This window comes from Scophthalmus maximus, chromosome 1, assembly GCF_022379125.1.
Source record: "Scophthalmus maximus strain ysfricsl-2021 chromosome 1, ASM2237912v1, whole genome shotgun sequence".
NCBI classification, from domain to species: Eukaryota; Metazoa; Chordata; class Actinopteri; order Pleuronectiformes; family Scophthalmidae; genus Scophthalmus; species Scophthalmus maximus.
In genome coordinates this window covers 30,521,793-30,540,142 of record NC_061515.1, presented here as the reverse complement: position 1 = coordinate 30,540,142, position 18,350 = coordinate 30,521,793, and the positions used below count along the sequence as shown (strand labels likewise).

Sequence of the window (18,350 nt, the reverse complement as noted above, 5' to 3'; positions counted from 1 at the left end):
AAGTTGTGACTGTTGAAAAAGTCAATGCATTATTCCATAAGTTTAAATCAGGTACATATTATTTAGCCAATGAGCCCGAGGCCACAAACACAGACAATGAAAACATTCATTTTGCAGAGCGGTTTAATGACAATGCAATGAAAACCACCTACACAACGTGTTTTTTCTGTTCGCTGACCTGAGAAATTAGCTTTTTTTTCTGTTCTTGTTTGTTTTCACCTTTAAAAATACACACAATAATTTAAATTTGTAGAAAAAATATGCCCTGAATTTCACTTCTTCATAAACACCATCGAGTGTCTTTGCATCGCATGCAGTAATGAAGTAAAAAGAGACGTACAAATTGAAATAGTGTTGACATTGGGACGTGCGAAGCAGTATGGCTTTCTGTTCCTCCTGTGTATGGCTTCGTGTGCGGCACGTGGACGGCTTCCTGCAGGAGCAGCCTCACTGGTCCTCTTGTCTTTTCTTCCTGCAGGAGAGAGAGAAATCACAAATCACACCACCGAGCCCGATGAGCAGAAACAGGTCGTCACGGGACTCTGTTTTACCTTTCCCCTGAGGGCTTGGAGGTCATGACCCACAGTAAATATTCCTTCGCAGCCATGGAGTCGAGCACCTTGTTCACGTCGCTGGTGAAGCTTCCGTCTACATGCCTCCTGCTGAACGCCTCACCCCACCTGTCCTGTTCAGATCTGAGTATGTACACAGGCACACAATATAAACACTGTCCACTCAGGCCCCGTTACCCCACAATGTGGAAACCTCTGGTGATGTTGAATCAGTGCTGGTTTGTATCGTGATAAGTTGCTGTGATTGTTCATCGCATGTTCTGATCATCTCACTCAATCATCACTCGGTGGGACATATCAATCAACGCGGTGCAACGAGTTCAGGTGATTTATTTTTTTTTCCGCACAACCACAGGAATCATCGGGGAACAAAAAAAGCAAAAGAAGCAAAGAAATAAAAGGGGCACAAGAAGCAGTTGATTAGCTCTTTCCCTCTGACTCGGCATCTCTCTGTCTCTCTGGACAAGGTGGAATCAGACACAGGCAGGCCGGTACTGAGGAGGAGGAGGAGGAGGAGGAGGAAGGACGGAGCGGCAGCCTACTCTCTTCTGACTTGTCCAGACTTGAGCCTGGCCACAAAGTCTTTGAGCGCCTGGTCCTTGAGGTAGGAGCTCACGTCGCTGGTGAAGGTCCCGTCCGCATGGCGCTTCTCTGCAGCGCTGAAAACACATTCAAATTTTCATGTTGTATTATTGTTCTTATCATATTTAGTTCAGAAAAGCTGTACAGTTTGAAGTATACAATAATACAATTGGTGACACAAATTAATAGAATTTGTTCAACTTAATGTAATGTTACTTTAAACAAGTAAACACAATCATTTGTGTAACCAATTTTTTTTAATTTGGTCAACAAATAGTATTTTATTCAAGTTCAATTTTGAATCTCTCTAGATTTGAAAGGACTTCATAATTCTGCTCTGTTGCACTGACCCGCTCCGCTTGTTCATCAGCCAGCGGACGAAGTCCTGCGCCTTCTGGTCCTCCAGGTATTTGCTGTAGTCGTTGGAGAACGTTCCCTCGGAGTGTCGCTTGGTGTTGGGCAGCTCCCTCGGCTCGTCCGCTAACGTGTCGTCTGCCTCGACACTGCAGCACGTGAGCAGAGAAGTTCAAAATCTTATGAATATCATATATATATATATATATATATATATATATATATATATATATATAGACACAGTATATATTGTATATTTGTTCACATTAATTAAGTTTTACACAATTAAATGTATTGGGACTTAACCTTTGCAGCATTTTGGCAAAGAAACATTAATAAAACATTAAATAAAAGTGTGTCCCACTAAAAAAGGTTCTAATAATTAAAAGATTTTAATTAAACTTCAACTTCAAACTGTTCTATTTAATTCTGATGATTCTAAGGCTTCTTTGTTGCAATTGCTGGCATGTGAAACACAAGTTCTCTATAAAATAAAGTATAGTATAATTACAACATCATAATCCACAGCTTCCAAAATGTTTTTTTTGGTTACACAGCAGCAGAACGTTCAGGTGTGACGTACCTGGAGCTGTCGTCCGCCTCCTGCACAGGAACCTGCCAGCTGCTGCGGACGAAGCCGAGGACCAGGAGGATGCCGGCCAGGGACAGGAGGCTTTTCATGGTTGTTACCTAGACGACACAGAACCATCACACATTTAGCTTGAAAAAAAAAAAACGAGAGAAAAGTTGTGGATCTGAAAGCTGGAAGCAGAAAACAAAAAAACTCACCGTGTCTTCTTTTCCTCTCAGAGGACTGTGCAGGTAGCTCCTCTGCTTGTTGCAGGTGTCTGTATGTCACGCTGCCTCTCAGCGTGGGGTCTTATATACTGTAGGAGGACGGGTCTGCTCAGCGGGACCAGTTTTACAACTCCGCCGGTCCCCCCTGTTACTCTCAGCACATTAGACACGGACCCCGGCACATTGGCCTGGATGAACAAGGTGCCGCTCATGTGTGATGCCAGCTTGTACTTAGGTGTCAAGATCAAACAAGCGCGCTTCATCCCGTTAAACAGAAAGTAGGGGAGATGCTCTCAGGCGCTACCGTGTCATCGTGATGGGAAGTGATATGTGTGTGTGTGTGTGTGTGTGTGTGTGTGTGTGTGTGTGCGTGTGTGTGTGTGTGTGTGCGTGTGTGTGCGCCGTCACATCTGGGAGATGAGTCAGTCATCTCTATCAAATTGAAAAGATGGGACATGTTGCATCAGTGGCAGTTATCTGTGTTTTACAAGGGCCATTGTCCAACAGAGATTGGTGCTGTATAAAGATAAATGTCCATGCACCGCTGCTGATGACTCACGTAAAGTCCCATATAGATCGATAGATAATATGAAATCCAACCCGCTTATTTCATCCATAACCCTTATTGATGTCGTGATCCGGCAACATCTAGAACTTTTCAAAGACCCTTTTTAACCTTTTGTGGACTCCTTTGTTTGAACTTGTTGTTCAGTTGTTTGCACTATTTCCTGTTTTACTTTGAAATCACCTTCCTCGCTTATCTCTTACTTGATCTACTTCCTGTCTTTGTCCCTTTTCGATCAGCCCCGCCCCCCTGGTGTGTTCCGTCTCTCTTTGGGTTTATTCTTTGGAGGATACACTACCCGACTTTCACCACTGTTTCGCTGCTATAATGCACTTTTCACGAACAAAGAAAAACAGTTGATGGCACAAAGGAACCGCGTCACCCACCGACTTTCATGGCAACAGGTCCAGTGGTTGTCCAACAGGTCCATTTCAAGTTATGTTTTTTTGCAATTTGGAATCATATTTCTCATCATTTGCTAGACAAAACTATTGATGGACGTCTCTGCTGCGAGGTGCGGCTGACCGGTCCATGCGTGCTATGTTCTTGAAGCACTTCTCTTACCTTTTTCCTCCACGAATCGATTTCAGTGGGCTGCACGGTGGTGTAGTGGTCAGCACTGTCGCCTCACAGCAAGAAGGTTCTGGGTTTGAGTCCCCGTTCAAACCAACCAGGGCCTTTCTGTGTGGAGTTTGCATGTTCTCCCCGTGTATGCGTGGGTTCTCTCCAGGTTCTCCGTCTTCCTCCCTCAGTCCAGAGACATGAGAATGGGGTCAGGTTCATTGAGACTCTAGATTGACCGGAGGTGTGAATGTGAGAGTGAATGGTTGTTTGTCTCTGTATGTGGCCCTGTGATAGGCTGGGACCTGTCCAGGGTGAAGCCCGCCTCTCGCCCAATGTCAGCTGGGATTGGCTCCAGCCCCCCGCGACCCTCAAGTGGATGAAGCGAAGACGATGGATGGAATCAATTTCAGTTTCAGACTCATTTAGGCCCCGTGTTATTGACCAACTATATTTCTACTGTGGTTTGTTTTTATGAAAAAATGTATATATTTAAAATCAGACAAAGCGTGTGATAGTTTAATTCTTTATTATTTTAGAAAACAATTATTACATCAAACAGACAACTCATAAATCTGTTTGTTGAGTTGTATAAGACATCATCTTTATTTTTTTGCACATCATGACTTGGTCTACTGTGCGAATTTTAAAAAAGTACATTTGGACATTTTGAACACTAATAATCAAGACTGCATTTACAATTAAATATTCATCCCAAAAACCTTTTGATTCACATGAGACATTTAAAAAAAAAAAGAAGTTGTTCCACCAGTGGATTTCATGCGAAGCATCTCTGCAGGAAGTGACTCATGTGGGTGTAGACGTGTTGATAGGCCGAGCCGCCGAGTCCGTGGTCCTTGTCAGTGTACCACTGGAAGAAGGAAATATGATACTTACACCAATCCAGATAACTGAACATGTCTTTTATTTATATTTTGATTGACTCACCATTGCTTCAAAGTCCACCTGCTCCTCCACCAGAGCTTCTGAGATCTCAGCTCCCTGCTGGAAATGAACGTTGTCTAGAAAAACACAAACGAAAGCACTGGATTATCCTGACAGTATAATATCCTGATGCTTTGACTCTTAACATTTCCCGGGCGTGTGATTAATAATCCTAAAAATATGTGAGACTCACCATCAGCTGTTCCATGAACCAGAAGATACTGCACTGGGTGGAAGTTCTGGGCCCTGGCAGTTACTGTTGAATTCTGTAAAAGAAGCCAGAAGTTTATTGACTAACGTCATGTACAGTCGGAGGGAGTGTATCCAACGCGTGAATCAGGAAGTGACAGTGTGAGTCGTACAGTGTAGGCGTCAGCGTTCTCTGAAGGTTCCATCATGTAACGCTCGGTGTAGATGGAATCTGAAGTCAACACAGATGAACGCACACATGGTGAGTTTGTGTTTTTTTTCCTCTCCACATTTTACAAGTATCTATGTCTCCATATCATTAAATTACCGTAATATTCCCATTTGGAAACAGGAGCCACGGCCATTCCGCACTTGAAGACTCCACTTCCAGATCCCAACGCCATCGAGGTGACGTATCCACCGTAAGACTGGAAGAGAGAGATCGTCACACGGACAGAAAGGTCAACTGAAGACTAACTTCACTGCCCTTTGACCTCTTGACACGACTTACCCAGCCCCAAATAGCAACTCGGTCTTTGTCAACAAAGCCAAATTTGATGAATTCCCTGGAAATCCAAATGGAGAAGATAATAATTTAGATGAGAGCAGCAGACGACAAAGGTGGAAGCACTCGTGACTTTCCCAGATTACAGTGAAGCGAGTCAATAACGTTTCCATCGTCTGAGATGCACTGACTTACTTGGCTGCTGTTATCTGATCTTCCACCTCATAGGTTCCCAGACGTTTGTAGATTTCATGCATTAACTTGTCGCCCTGGAAACCGCTTCCTCTTCCGTCAAAGCTGGCTACGATGATGTTCTCCGTGCTGGCCAGGTACGTGGACCAGCTCACCCTGTAGACGAAGTCGGCTTTTTGACTGCAGGGGCCGGCGTACCTGAGGGGGGGGGGGGGGCACATTCATTCATCAGGTTGTAGCCTCACTCGAGAAAAAAAAGACTGAAATTATGATGCTTGAAAATGATTTCAAGATTCTTACACATCGATGAGTAAAGGATATTTCTTGGATTCATCAAAGCCTGGAGGCAAAAACATCTGGAACCAGAGTTCTGTCAGCATCCATAGAAAGATGTGATTAATTATTTAGTTTTCAAATTATATTTAAAATACAGTGGTAGGAGAATATAATATTTGAATCCCATAGTTCCAAAAACATAACTTTTTAATAATAATTAGTACAATATTTTCCTCTCCAGTGAGAGTAAAAGTAAAAATACCACAAACGTGTACTTGAGTACAGTACATGAGTAATTATACTTGGTTCATTTCTCCCGCTGACCTCAAATATTGATTATTGCTTAGTTGCGGCTGAATTCACTTACTGTATCCGCCCAGGTTGAGGCTGTCACGACGCATGGTGGGCATCCGGACGTCCGCTATCAGGTTGCCAAATGCGATGTTGTCCTCCAAAACCTTGAGCTCTGCAGATGTAAAATAAATAAATAATAATAATACAGAAATGTCATGAGAGTAAATGTTTTCTGCTCCTTTTCATTTCAGATCTTACCTGTATTATTCCTGTTATCCATGAGCGCATGGTAAGGAATGCCCGGACCTTTCAGTACAAATCACATTAGCATTATTTTTATCATATAGATATGAAGACAGTTGTTTATTGCAAGAGCCCGAGGGGGGAAGTTGAACTGACCGCTGCAGCTCATACGGTAGAAGGAGGCGTTGTGGCTGAAGTAAGCTGAGTTGTATTGACATTTCTCTTTGTGTATGGAACAAGTCAGACACTTGGTTCCGTCTTTGGTCCACCTGACAAACACACAGTGTAAGTCTGAGGAAATACTTTCACATCCAAAATATTCTGTCAGCAAATACAGTAAAACCCTTACTCGTAAACATTCCTTCCTCCCGGCCTGCCGCCCTCCTGGTTACTGGAATAATATCTGTGGAATAATTGGTAGGAATGAGCGGGGGAGTGACGGATGTGTGTATCTGTGAGTGTGTGCAATTCAAACTTACACTCGATCGGCGGTGACTTTCAGGATGTCGATGACTTCCCACTCTCCAGACGTGATCGGCGTAGCTGTTCCCTGTTTGTATGAGGTACAACACTATTTGTGGGTGGTGACGTGTTGTAATAAACTATTAAGGCAGATTTTGCGTTTAGGTACGGTGGCCTGGAAGTGCAAAACACAACGTCAAATGGGAAAGTTAAACGGTAACTCCCCCCCCCCCCCCCTTATCATCGTGTTTTCCGACTTGTCCATGTGATGTGATCAGGGCCTCAGGTAAGATGTGGCTAAATGTATGTAGATAAAGCTTCCTACCCCGGCTACATGATGGATGTGCTTGTAACCACTGGCGTCACTCATCAACAGGTAGTAGCTGTTCTTGTCTGCAGCAATAACAGGTTCTATAGGAGAGAACTGAGAAGAAGAAGAAGAAGAAGATTAGAATTTGGTGAGTTTACTTCAGAGTATTTAAAGAATGTGGCGGCTGTTAATCTACATTTTCTCACTGTGCTAAGAACAAAACCAACAATATGTTTGTTTGTCTCTCAGTCCAAAGCCCAGTGCTTCCTACTGAAGATGTAAGTCCCTAAAAAATAGAAGCTCAAAAACTGGAAATAGAACATTTGTTGAGGACTATTTATCTAGACAGTGTTTCAAGAAGCAGGACTGAAAGTACATGTTGTTTTGGACGACAATGAATAAGATGCATCAGGTTTTGTATATACACATGAAACATTTTGGTTTTGGTCTTTTCATCACTTTCTGTGACGTACCCGTCCGATCCAGCCGGTGGAACTCTTCACCTCCCGATGCTGTAAAACAACGAGCAGACGTATAGAATTAGCAGGTTGTCATGACGCAGAGGTCTGACCTCTAGTGACCCTAGTAGTTATGACCGGAGCAAACCATTGGATGTCTTTATTTATCACTGTAACTAATGACGACGATCCAGCGAGCCTGTCGTTGGTACAGTACGCTCCTGTGGGTCGTACCTGAGGGACGAGCGACCAATAGGGTCGCTGGAGGTGGAGGACCTGATGCAATATGTGCATTGCAGGATTATTGATCAGTGCAATCGTAAAGAGATCGTTTTGTAGCCCATTTGCAGCATAAGAGCAGGGGGGTCGGCTAAATACAGGTCTATAAACCTTTACCTTTGCCTCACTTGCAGTAAAATGTGCTTTTTTTAAAGGTTTTATTGCTCCTGACATGATTTGTGTTCTCGTCGAGAGGCCGTAGTTTCTGTGTTTTACCTCGGCAGGATCCCAACTGGATCCAGTGAAGCTGTAGATCTGAAGGATGAGGTGGTTCTGAACTCTCTTCAGCCACTGGACGGCGATGCGATTATCTGTCACCCAGGTAACAGTGGCCAGGTAGTGCTCACTGAGGGCAAGAAAAAAGAATTAGCTTCACACCGTCTTGTTTTCTTGGATAGAATTAAAGACTCTGTTCCGTTACCTCGAGCCGAACGAGGCTGGAACGACCACCTCAGTAATTTTGGTGGTGTTGTCGGTGTCCACAACAAACAGCTTCACCACAGGGTTGGGAGTACCAGGCTGCACACGAAGACATACGGTGAAATACACCACACAATAACGAGACGTAAGCTTCTTAGAGGAAGTCGAGCTCTGGGCAGACGTCCCACCTTAGGATACGGGATGGAGACGGTGCTGGGGTACTGGTTCTCGCCGTACCAGGGGTACTCGATAGCGTGGACCTGTGTGTCGTTGAACTGTGCGTAAGCCACGTACTTCCCTCCTGGTGACCACCAGAGGCCCTGGTTGGACGAGAACATCTCCTCTGGAAAAAAAGTGTGGACAGTTTGGAGCCGGGTCAGTTGTCGGGACTGTTCAGTTCTGCACAGACGACGTGTTGTGTTGCTGTTTGGATTGTGATTTTTCATGTCTTCACTGTAGCAGGAGAATTCCGTCAGTTCCCCATCGGGCGATTGTTCAACTTTTAGAATAACCCTGCATTTTTTTGAGAAAGGCTGATATTACGAAATATTTCACAAAAACACTTCCAGCTGACTCACACTTGTTTTTGTTAAACCTCCCTGTTGCCAGTGTTACTTTGGAGAGGACACGGCTTTCTGAGTATTCATCAGTGGAGGACGAAGAAGTACTCGGAATCTTTACTCCAGTAAAAGTTACATTCACGATCTCATTTAAGTTAGAGGCGAAATGATCAATATGGCAATAATCAAATATTGGATCATTTTACATATTTAAGCCTCAAATTAAAACCATCTGGGCAGAGCAGCCAAAAACTACTCATGTAAAAGTAATACTACTTTATGAATATAACACATATTTAGGTATAATAAAAGAGAAAACCTACACTGCTTCAACAAAATACTAAAGTACCAGAAGTTCAAAACTGTGCATGAAGAGAATGTACTTTGTTTGTGTCTTTGAAGCTGTTTTCAGACACGAACTCCGGAAAATGTCTGGAAATGTTATTCTCCGATCACAATGGAAGCAAGAAAGGCGATAACGAGAATGTTTGACGCAGTAGACGCTCACCCTCGTACACCCAGTCCGGGATCCCATTTAAGATCTGATTCTCCTCGCCGTCGAACGTGACCTGCTGTGGTGGCGACCCGGGCCGGGTCTTGACGTACACATCGTTCTTCCAAACAAAGGCCTAGAAACACAAACACACAGAGCTCGGAAAGAGGCAGGTTTGTTTGGGAAAGGTTGCGTTCCATTGCTTCATCTACCAGCCACTTCAGAGCAGAGGTGTCCCTCAGGGTTAAGTACATAGAACCAATCATTAGTGTGTCCAGGCTCACCAGTTTGTTCCCCTCCGGAGCCCAGTCAAAGAACTGGACCTCATCAGGGATGTCGGAGGGGGTCAAAAATTTGCTGGAACATATTGAGGGGAAAAAAACACCTCAGATATTTGCAAAACTAAAACCACATTAGGAGAAAGACGGAAATTAAAATTCCGAGTTGAGGTACGTACTTTAACTCCCGGTCAAACAGTGAATATGAAGCTGTGAACGAATGTCTCCAGATCTAATGGGATGAAAACAGAACGAGGGGCAGCTGAGTTTGGTCTCTCGGCTTCAAATGTTCTTCAGATGGATGTGACGTCGACTGTACCTTGGAGTGGTTGCTCACGAAGGCAACGTATCTGCGGTCGGCAGACAGATGGTAGTCGTAGGCGTCTTTTTCGTTCTGCGTCGGAAGAGACGAGAAAACGTTTCTCAGAGGACGTCACACATTATTCGTTCGGATGAGTTTTTTACTCAAAGATAGAAACAGACTTACGAACGTTTCCCTGCTCAGGAACTCTGTGCTCTGTTCTTTGACCACGTCGTGGAGGAGGACGGAGCCCTGCGACTTGTGCAGATATTCATGATCTGTGGTGAAAAATGTATGACAGGTTGTTACAGTATGTAATGAGACGAGATGCATCACGGGTATTGTAGGATCCAGAGTGTTGGGAGATTGATTATTATTTATTCACTGAATGAGGCGATTACTTTGCTGTTTGCATACTTATAGTATTTGGTATCTGGTCTTGTTGTACTGGAGCTGGATCTAACAATGGATTTTATTGAATCTCTTGTTGTTGTCGAACTGTCCAATAAAACCTGTAATATAATATATTCAGATTCAACTTGATGGGAATCAGATAATATATTATATCATAAACCTCTGAGACCAAATGTTTTTATGTTCCAAAAGGAACATATTTCAAAATGATATGCATGATGAAGCCAGCAGTAAATTATCAAAAGGACTTGCTGAGATAAATCAGTTGAGGTCATCTGATCTCTGGAAATATCAGCAGTTATATTGTAGGTCTTTTATTATAAATTGTCAACAGTAAAATATTGGAGAAAAAAAGGTCCATGCACGTGCATGACACTAAGTGAATGAGTAACTAGAACAAAGCAGCATTTACAGTCACTGTCTGAATGTCAGTGCCTCATATCTTTCCTCTTTTTATTTATGAATCTGTTATGATCACAAAGTGTCTCCCACCTGAGATCCAGCTCAGGCTGTAGCTCTTTGGTTTCAGAGAGCTGTTGAAGACGTCCTCCAGGGTGAAGGACCTCTGGCTGCCGTCCCCCCCCTGCTCCTCTGAAACAAGCGCTGGAGAGTTAACACCTTGCAGCGATTCGGAGGTCATAGGTCACATATGATCATAATCATCATCATCATCATCATCATTAAAGAGGGGAAGTGCTTTCAAGGCTGGAACTGATAGTGACAAGTTGATTTTGTGTTACACGTCAGAGCTTTTGTTTGTGTGCTGAACAGCGTGATAAAATCTGTTATGTCATCAATGGAATAAAAGAATAGAACAATTTTTATTACAACTATCTTCAACTTTCCCACCTGTCAGTAATTTGAAAACGGTCCAAGCGGATCGTGCGTAAAGACGCGTGCGTAAAAGTGTCAATCCTTTTGGAAGCATGTGACGCAGCGTCGGAGCATTGGTTAGAACGTTTACAGGGCAACATGTGAATCATTCTTCACAAGCAGAGACTCACCTTTCAGAAACATGACCGTGGGCACCGCGATCAAGACGACGACGACTGCGGCTCCGAAGACCCCGAGGAGAACCTTGGCGATGGAGACCTGCGCGGGGTTGAACACACACGAGTCATGAACATCTCCCCGACACAACACCGACATGTGAGTATCAGTGAACCAACACCAACCATGTTTCTTTCTTGTCTTCTTCTTCTCCTTCTCCTGCGCGCTGGTTAACCAATAACCGTCCGAATCACGACTCCATGGATCCGCTGGAGCGACGTACGCGCGCGCGGAGAAGCTCCGAAGTTATGCGGCGCGCCGACTTTGCTGTCAAGTATTATCTCGAGGGAAGTTTCAAAGGTGCCATCATAAATGTTTGGCAGAGTAAAGTTCGTCAGGTTCCACGCGGTGTTTTGAGGAAGTGTGCGGCTGCTCGTTGCGGGCTGTTCCCAAAACTGCCCGCTGACACAAGCGAGACGTTTTTATAGACTGTGTGAATATGACTCGATATTTCTGCAGAAGTTAATGTAAAAACATGTTTGGTTTTTTTTGTTTAAAGTTGCATTGGTCCTGTCAGACAGAGGTGCCACAAATGTGAAGCAGGTTGAGGCAGTGACTCATGATACTGACTGATCCCAAGAAAAATGAATAATATGAAATATACAGACTATTAGGGATGATTTGACTATTTGACCATAAACCTCTGATATTCGGCTGGAGCTATGAATGTATTAAAACACAAAGTTAATTAAATCCCAAACATAAAGCATGCTAATCCAAGGCCTTCAGACATGAACTTTGGTGAGGAATAACACATATCATACACGATATTAAAGATATTGAAATATAGTATTTATCATAGAACTAGAATAGAATAGACATTAGCAAGTTGTTCATCTCTTCCTCCACATCTTTCCGTGAATCACGTTCCGGTATGACGCGGCACTCTGCCTCTGATGGTTTTACACAACCGCTGGATACATGACGTCATGCTGCACAGCTGGAGCCAAGGCTAATAAATCTGTCTGTCATAAATACTCTGTGTTTACATAATCAATATAATCCTTCCTGCCTCAGACTCCTTCTGTTAAAGCATGTCATTGGTCCCAGACAGGTGAGGAAGGTGAAAACTTTCGGATTCATTTCATAGAAAATATATTTTTTGGGACAGAACAAACATGGCGGCATGGAGCAGATTCTGATTTCTCTATTTCAGTCCTTGTTGCCACAGACTGTGGAAGTTTCCCTCTTTGCTGAGCAGTCACAGTAAAAAAAAGACAGCTAAAAGCCTGTTAAAAGCTTAACAAATATGAAGCCGTTGCCTTTATGAGGAATAGACATCATATTCCCTCACACCGGACATCCTCTGCAAACACACGGACAGTGGACGTCTTCCCTAATGCCACGCCGCTTGTTTGAAGAGCGTCACTTTGGACACATTGGCCTGGCTGCACAGATCAGTGGACAAGTGTTTCATCGCAGGTTGTTTCCTGCAGACGGAATTATGACGTCACATTACAGGATTGTTTCAAGATGTGGGTTTTCTTTTGCGTTATCACATTATGAATCAATATTTTTGATATTCGTAGCTCAAAAGTATGAGGAAATAAATAATACCTGATAGAAAATCACGGTTAGAATCTGAAAAATAGGTTCATAGTAGAAAATATATGTATATACACACACACATACTTATATTTCTGTAGCAGCACGTGTGTATTTGGTCGTCGTGTCAGTTATTTGTGTGTCTTTATTAATGTCCTTGTGTTTTGTCCGACGTGGTGCGCTGAGCCAATACATCTGGGCAGAGGAATCACATTCCAGATGTTTCTCGTTTCTAGCAGCACTCTGTTAGATGTTGCACAAACTCGGCTGCACTGAGGAGAAACATACACACATCTGTCACAGCTTCAGCACACGACACCGTTTTTCGGTCCCCGCGAAGGGATTCTGGGTATTTTGGCCCTTGAACCTCTTCAGACTGTAACAAGGTTTCTTCTTAACTTTGCCCCTCCAGTGTTTACTCATGGGGATAAACAGAGATGTGTGTGTGTATGTGGGGGGGGGGGGGGGGGGGGGGGGGGGGGGGGGGGGGGATTAATAGAATTGTTGGCTTGTGGTTAAACTGTGTTTTCAGTTTGGACTTTCTTTATTGCTTGGGAATCTCTGGTGTTAGAAATGGGTCGGTGAAGGTTCTGTTAACATCCTTACAGCTCTGAGTGTATCTGCCTAATGTTCTGCAGAGCTTCCATCACTGTACAACTGCTCCTGCTGCTGTTTTCACTGTTCTGATTTGAATATATACCGATTAAATACTTATTATATATGATCCATTGTTAAAGATTAAACTGAATAAAGTATTTTAGCATAGTATCTAGCGTAGGAGTACTCAAATTCAGGAGGATATTGTAGAATTGTAGAAAGAAAATTGGACGAATAGCTTCACTATCTCTTAAAGCCGGCAATTTGAAATTGTCCATCATGTGGGCATTTCACAAAAGCGTCACATTATTCCTCATGTTTACCTTCATGGTGTTCGCCCTTGTGAACCTGCAGCGCTGTCAGACACACTGACATTGGTTAAACCTCCCACCACAGACCAGCAACAGGAAGCTGCACCATGCACAACGTCCTCCACCTGCTTCCCTTATCATATGTGACACACTTCATCTGTGGAATTCACAGAACATTTCCTCTGAGTTTCACTGGAGGGTGACATACATGTGGCTCCTTTAATCAAACCTCGTGGCTGCGGCTTTTCACCTTGTTACTTCGGATAAATTTCTCTCACGCCCGATTTGTCTTTGAGATAAACGTCGTACATGATTTGCAAACATTTCATGTCTGGTATCTTTAAACTGAAAAATTCAGATATTCAAAGAAGATGCAGGTCGAAAATATTAATTTATCTCCTTTTTTTGTAAACACTGTTACAGTGTCTACTTATTAAAAGTTGCTTCACAAATTAACCCTTTTTGCTTCAATATTTATAGAAATATAGTTAATTGTGTTGCATCAGAAAGAGTCTCAACAGCACCATCTTGTGGTGACAGGAAGACGTTGCAGGTCTGCCATTGCCCCTCCTAAAGTGCTTTACAATGTTTAATGGAATCTAGAACTTTATGAAAACATGTTTTTTTATTTAAGCGTTTTTAGAGTCGGCCTACATTATTAAAATGTCATAAATATGATTTTAATATCAACCAACACCACAAGAAAAAAACATTGCAGATACTTAGAGATCAAATGGATTATTGGAAAAGCGGAGACTCAAATACGAAGTGTAAGTTTTCATTTCGGCGCTATTAAATATTAATGACAATAGCTTAAATAACATGAAAGGTAATATATCAAATGTAACCATATGTTTCTACATTTCTTATTATGTTTTATGTTATGTTACATTTTTTTAAGTTCCCAAGGATTTTTTGAAGGATGAGGTATTTACGGGGCGTCACTGAAGATAACACGAAGCAGATGGGCGGGTCTTCTTCTTCTCCTCCTCGCCCATTGGCTGATCAGTGCTGTCACACAGCGTACTTGTGACAGCTTCCGCCAGCTCGGATCCAGACCTACAGGAAGTGACAGCCGTGTAACAAACTATTCCGCACTTAGTCTCATTTTAAAGACATACAACTTATTTTATTTTTGTTTGTTCGCAGTGAACAGTCAAATGGCGTATCCAGGATACGGCGGGGTGAGTAACTGACGCACAGCTGTCGTTTTTTTATTTTTATTTCCAGCGGTGAACGAGCTAAAGCAGCTAGCACAAGCTAACTCTTAGCTTCGCTCACCGAGATTCCGATAATTGTGAACCAGAGGAGCAGTGACGGGTTTAACTTCCTTCCTGTAACAAGCCACATATCCATATATAGTAACGCCCCAGGAGAAGGTAATTTTTTTATTATCATTTTACATTAAAATAAAGATACGTTTATATGTCATTTAAAATACATTGTTATCAGCTGGGTTTAATTCAGATAACATGACTTCCGGGGTCCAAATACAGGATAGGCAAATAATGTCATTGTGTAGTTAAAGTGTCTCTGGAAATCCTGTTGGTATTTGTCCACAAAGTTTTACTTTTGGGTTAGGGTTAACCCCCTAACCCTTTTAAAGTTTTTAATTGCTCTTAAAACTTAGTGACTTAGTGTTGTAGAATCAAAGTATGTGCCCGTCCCTTAAGATGTCCAGACGTCATGACAGCAGGACTACACCTTGTCATCATCATTCATATTATTATTATTATTATACATATTGTATATAAGATATTTTCCTTCCAGTTAATGTGACAATAACAAGAACGATACAGTTACAAACTTTAACCATCCACCTGTAGAGGTCTAATAAAGGTTTGTATTTTAATCAGACAAAAGTTTTTAAAAAAACATTCTCTTTTGCTTTATTTTATTTCTTTATTTTTTTGTAATTATAATTATACAAAAATCATCAGAGTTTGAGAGTTCTTGGTCATATTGTTCCCACTGTCATACATATTTATTATATATGCCATGTTAAAAAGGTTGAATCTGGACTGTAGATAGTGTATTTATATGTTTAATTAACTTATCAAGTGTTGCTGCTGCCTCCTCCTGTTTGACTCCATCTCTCCTCTGTGAAACGATTTGGAGGCAACGACAAAAAGTGTCTGTGAATTTTGATGCACACAAATAACATTCTCTTCTCACCTGTTGTCTGCCTCAGTATGGGGGACCGATGCCGGGAATGCCAGCTCAGGGGATGCCACCGCAGGGAATGCCGGGAGGCCACATGCCCGGCCACATGCCCGGGCACATGCCCGGGCACATGGGTGGGCACATGGGGGGCGCACCCCCCCATGGAGGATATGCCCCCTACGGTGGAGGCTATCCAGGCACATATGGTGCCCAACAACTAGCTGCCAACGATCCAATGTGGGGTTACTTCACCGCCATAGCGGGCCAGGTAAGTGTGTAAGTGTGTGTGTGTGTGTGTGTCAGTGTTTGAGTGTGAACGTACGCACATGACTGAATATCACTTCCTGCTCCGTGCAGGATGGTGAGATCGATGCAGAGGAACTCCAGAGGTGTCTGACTCAATCCGGTTTCACTGGGGGCTACTCGCGTAACTTCACTTCACTTCCCTTCCACATAACGTGACACTTGAACAGGGGACGCTGCGTCCATCAAGATTCATACTTTAGCTTTAGGAACTGAGAGATGTTGTTTCATTCACTTCCCTTTTTTCACGTCAAGTGAAAATGCAGGGACTGTTACACCTGACTAATTCTCAACATGTGTTTTATCTTCACAGCTTTCAGCCTGGATACCTGCCGGATCATGATTGCGATGCTCGACGTATCCTTTATTTGTAAATGAGACTGTAGTTGGAGCTCCGATTGACGCTTCAGTAACCACACTGTGCCCGTCACCACCACCTTCTCCAACATTCCATTCATTTGTCCTCAGTGTTGTAATATGTGAACGGGTGTGGTTCAGCCTCGGAGCAGGTTTGAACAGCTGCTACTCTTAGCACTTGCACAGCCAGCTGTTGTTAAAACCTTAATGTGACCGTCACCAGAGAGACTTCACAGGCAAGATGGGTTTCAATGAGTTCAAGGAGCTGTTCACGGCTCTGAACGGCTGGAAGCAGAACTTCATGATGTTCGACCAGGACAGGAGTGGAAGTATCGAACATAACGAGATGACTCAGGCTGTCAATGCTATGGGTGAGATGACGTAGTAAAGTACGCCGTCGTAAGAGTGATAGAAATGTCATAGTATCGTGTCAAACCTCATCAAATTGTCATTGAAGGCATAATAACTGAAAAAACGTCAAATGTGTCATAATCGCTATCTGACAATAATGGGATATTTTTCCCTCTGTCAGGCTACCGCATCAGTCCTCAGGCTGTGAACGCCATCATCAAGCGCTACAACAAAGGTGGAAGAATCTTCTTCGACGACTACGTGGCCTGCTGCGTCAAGCTGCGAGCTCTCTCAGGTACAAGCACTGACACGATACGATGTGTTCAGTCAACAGATGCACAACGTGGCATGTTGGTTCCACTCCACTGGTTGTGACATTCTGCCCGGCGCACAAATCTGTGTCGCAAGGATTTGTGAAATGGGGTTTGTTGAAATGGTGTTGTCTTCCTGTTGCAGATAACTTCAAGCGGAGAGACACCATGCAGCAGGGATCCGTCACTTTCCCGTACGACGACGTGAGTATCATTATCTCCTCCTCCTGGTTTACAGCTCCAGACTTCTGCTTCAAGATTCATGAAGGGACTGTACTGTTACTGGACATTATACATTTTATAAATACTAAATTAGTAGTAAAAAGACTCGTTCCCTCTCCTCTCGTTCCAGTTCATCATGTGCACGATGGCCATCTAAGAGCCAGGTCAGGCCGTCTGACGGGGGCTGATCCAGGACCTGAAGAGGGAAGGCCAGTAAACTAGACTGAGCTGCAAAATGAGAGCAGGCATCGCTTTTAACGCTTAACATAAATGCTTTAGTCCTGTACGTCACACTGGGGTGTGTAGAGGTCGTATCAGGTGCACATATATATGTACACACACACACATATGTATCCATATAAAAGGGGAATATAATAGATTTGTATAATACAGTTCTGTCTCAATAGTAAAAGGATGATCTGAAATGTGGGACGCCTAATGTGCCATTATAATCTCTGAATGTATGATCTAATATATTAAAACCATTTCTATAGAACTTCATCATGGTCAACGAACGGATGAACACGACGTTGAACACGTGCCGTATCTGAGTTAGTTATTTTATAAAATTGTAGAACATTAGACGTTAGATGTTATTTTCAGCTTGGTGTTGAACTTGATAACGAGCCAAAGTGACTGTGATCTGATCCACACTGATCTGAACATATTAAAGTGTCGTCGTCGTCATGTTTCAGTACAGAACACAGCCAGGGTTCTCAATTTACACACAGTGTTGTATGAAATATCATATTTTGTTATTCATAATAAACAATTTATATTCAGTATGCATTCTGTTTATTAATCTACACAATAGCCCATCCACAAGTACAGTGAGTATACCGTGACTGATCCGAAGGAGAATGGCCGTCAACTGAAACATCGCCAATCAACCAATCACGTCCCTCACTCTCCTCTCTGACGTCGTCGTGTTTGTGTCCAGGTTGGTGGTTTACTACAGCGGCACGACCCACCCACCTCGTGACATCACAGCAGCTGTAACTCTCGTCTGTCAATAGAGTTGAACCATGTTTGTTTTTCAGACTAGGCAGAAGAGAGCGTCAGGGTCATTAAAGGACGCTGCTGAGAAGA

The 18,350-nt window shown here is 43.0% G+C and overlaps 3 protein-coding genes across 5 annotated transcripts; 1 reads left to right on the top strand and 2 right to left on the bottom strand.

Annotated features, from left to right (window-relative positions):
- Nucleotides 1–105: 105 nt before the first annotated feature.
- On the bottom strand, nt 106–2,437 carry LOC118306168 (glucagon-1-like). Its single transcript, XM_035629797.2, has 6 exons — nt 2,298–2,437; nt 2,092–2,198; nt 1,505–1,657; nt 1,115–1,231; nt 552–695; nt 106–472 (listed from the first exon to the last, which is right to left on the bottom strand). Exons 2-6 carry the CDS (start codon nt 2,187–2,189, stop codon nt 448–450), a joined length of 537 nt encoding a protein of 178 aa, XP_035485690.1. The 5' UTR covers nt 2,190–2,198; nt 2,298–2,437; the 3' UTR covers nt 106–447.
- A 1,507-nt stretch (nt 2,438–3,944) lies between these two features.
- On the bottom strand, nt 3,945–11,456 carry LOC118304330 (dipeptidyl peptidase 4). 2 transcript variants are annotated; one of them, XM_035629652.2, is made up of 26 exons: nt 11,227–11,456; nt 11,056–11,143; nt 10,544–10,642; nt 9,824–9,915; nt 9,656–9,730; nt 9,516–9,568; nt 9,343–9,415; nt 9,074–9,194; nt 8,194–8,348; nt 8,007–8,104; nt 7,802–7,931; nt 7,322–7,360; nt 6,864–6,962; nt 6,556–6,626; nt 6,426–6,479; nt 6,233–6,345; nt 6,092–6,139; nt 5,907–6,005; nt 5,564–5,633; nt 5,267–5,461; nt 5,078–5,132; nt 4,895–4,994; nt 4,740–4,798; nt 4,571–4,643; nt 4,381–4,454; nt 3,945–4,303 (listed from the first exon to the last, which is right to left on the bottom strand). In XM_035629652.2, exons 1-26 carry the CDS (start codon nt 11,227–11,229, stop codon nt 4,211–4,213), a joined length of 2,229 nt encoding a protein of 742 aa, XP_035485545.1. In that variant the 5' UTR covers nt 11,230–11,456; the 3' UTR covers nt 3,945–4,210. The 2 variants fall into 2 exon arrangements, with proteins under 2 accessions (XP_035485545.1, XP_035485544.1); XM_035629651.2 differs by lacking the exon at nt 11,227–11,456 and having other exon boundaries at nt 11,056–11,215.
- Nucleotides 11,060–18,043, top strand: gca (grancalcin). Of its 2 annotated transcripts, none has more exons than XM_035629653.2 (9): nt 11,060–11,200; nt 14,456–14,738; nt 15,746–15,985; nt 16,075–16,144; nt 16,334–16,377; nt 16,601–16,748; nt 16,910–17,023; nt 17,185–17,243; nt 17,392–18,043. In XM_035629653.2, the coding sequence occupies exons 2-9, from the start codon at nt 14,715–14,717 to the stop codon at nt 17,416–17,418; spliced, it is 726 nt and encodes a 241-aa protein (XP_035485546.1). In that variant the 5' UTR covers nt 11,060–11,200; nt 14,456–14,714; the 3' UTR covers nt 17,419–18,043. The 2 variants fall into 2 exon arrangements, with proteins under 2 accessions (XP_035485546.1, XP_035485547.1); XM_035629654.2 differs by having other exon boundaries at nt 11,061–11,200; nt 14,704–14,738.
- Nucleotides 18,044–18,350: the final 307 nt, after the last annotated feature.

What these genes read in the sequence shown, in the direction of transcription:
- LOC118304330 (XM_035629651.2), bottom strand. Translation starts at nt 11,200, where the DNA reads ATGTCGGTGTTGTGTCGGGGAGATGTTCATGACTCGTGTGTGTTCAAC. An exon ending in TCTCCATCCCGTATCCTAAG is followed by an intron (nt 8,105 to 8,193) that starts GTGGGACGTCTG and finishes CTTCGTGTGCAG; the next exon opens with CCTGGTACTCCCAACCCTGT. An exon ending in TATCCTTTACTCATCGATGT is followed by an intron (nt 5,462 to 5,563) that starts GTAAGAATCTTG and finishes CCCCCCCCTCAG; the next exon opens with GTACGCCGGCCCCTGCAGTC.
- LOC118306168 (XM_035629797.2), bottom strand. Translation starts at nt 2,189, where the DNA reads ATGAAAAGCCTCCTGTCCCTGGCCGGCATCCTCCTGGTCCTCGGCTTC. An exon ending in CTGATGAACAAGCGGAGCGG is followed by an intron (nt 1,232 to 1,504) that starts GTCAGTGCAACA and finishes ATGTGTTTTCAG; the next exon opens with CGCTGCAGAGAAGCGCCATG. An exon ending in TCCAAGCCCTCAGGGGAAAG is followed by an intron (nt 473 to 551) that starts GTAAAACAGAGT and finishes TCTCTCCTGCAG; the next exon opens with GAAGAAAAGACAAGAGGACC.
- gca (XM_035629653.2), top strand. Translation starts at nt 14,715, where the DNA reads ATGGCGTATCCAGGATACGGCGGG. An exon ending in TCACCGCCATAGCGGGCCAG is followed by an intron (nt 15,986 to 16,074) that starts GTAAGTGTGTAA and finishes TGCTCCGTGCAG; the next exon opens with GATGGTGAGATCGATGCAGA. An exon ending in TCATGATTGCGATGCTCGAC is followed by an intron (nt 16,378 to 16,600) that starts GTATCCTTTATT and finishes GACCGTCACCAG; the next exon opens with AGAGACTTCACAGGCAAGAT.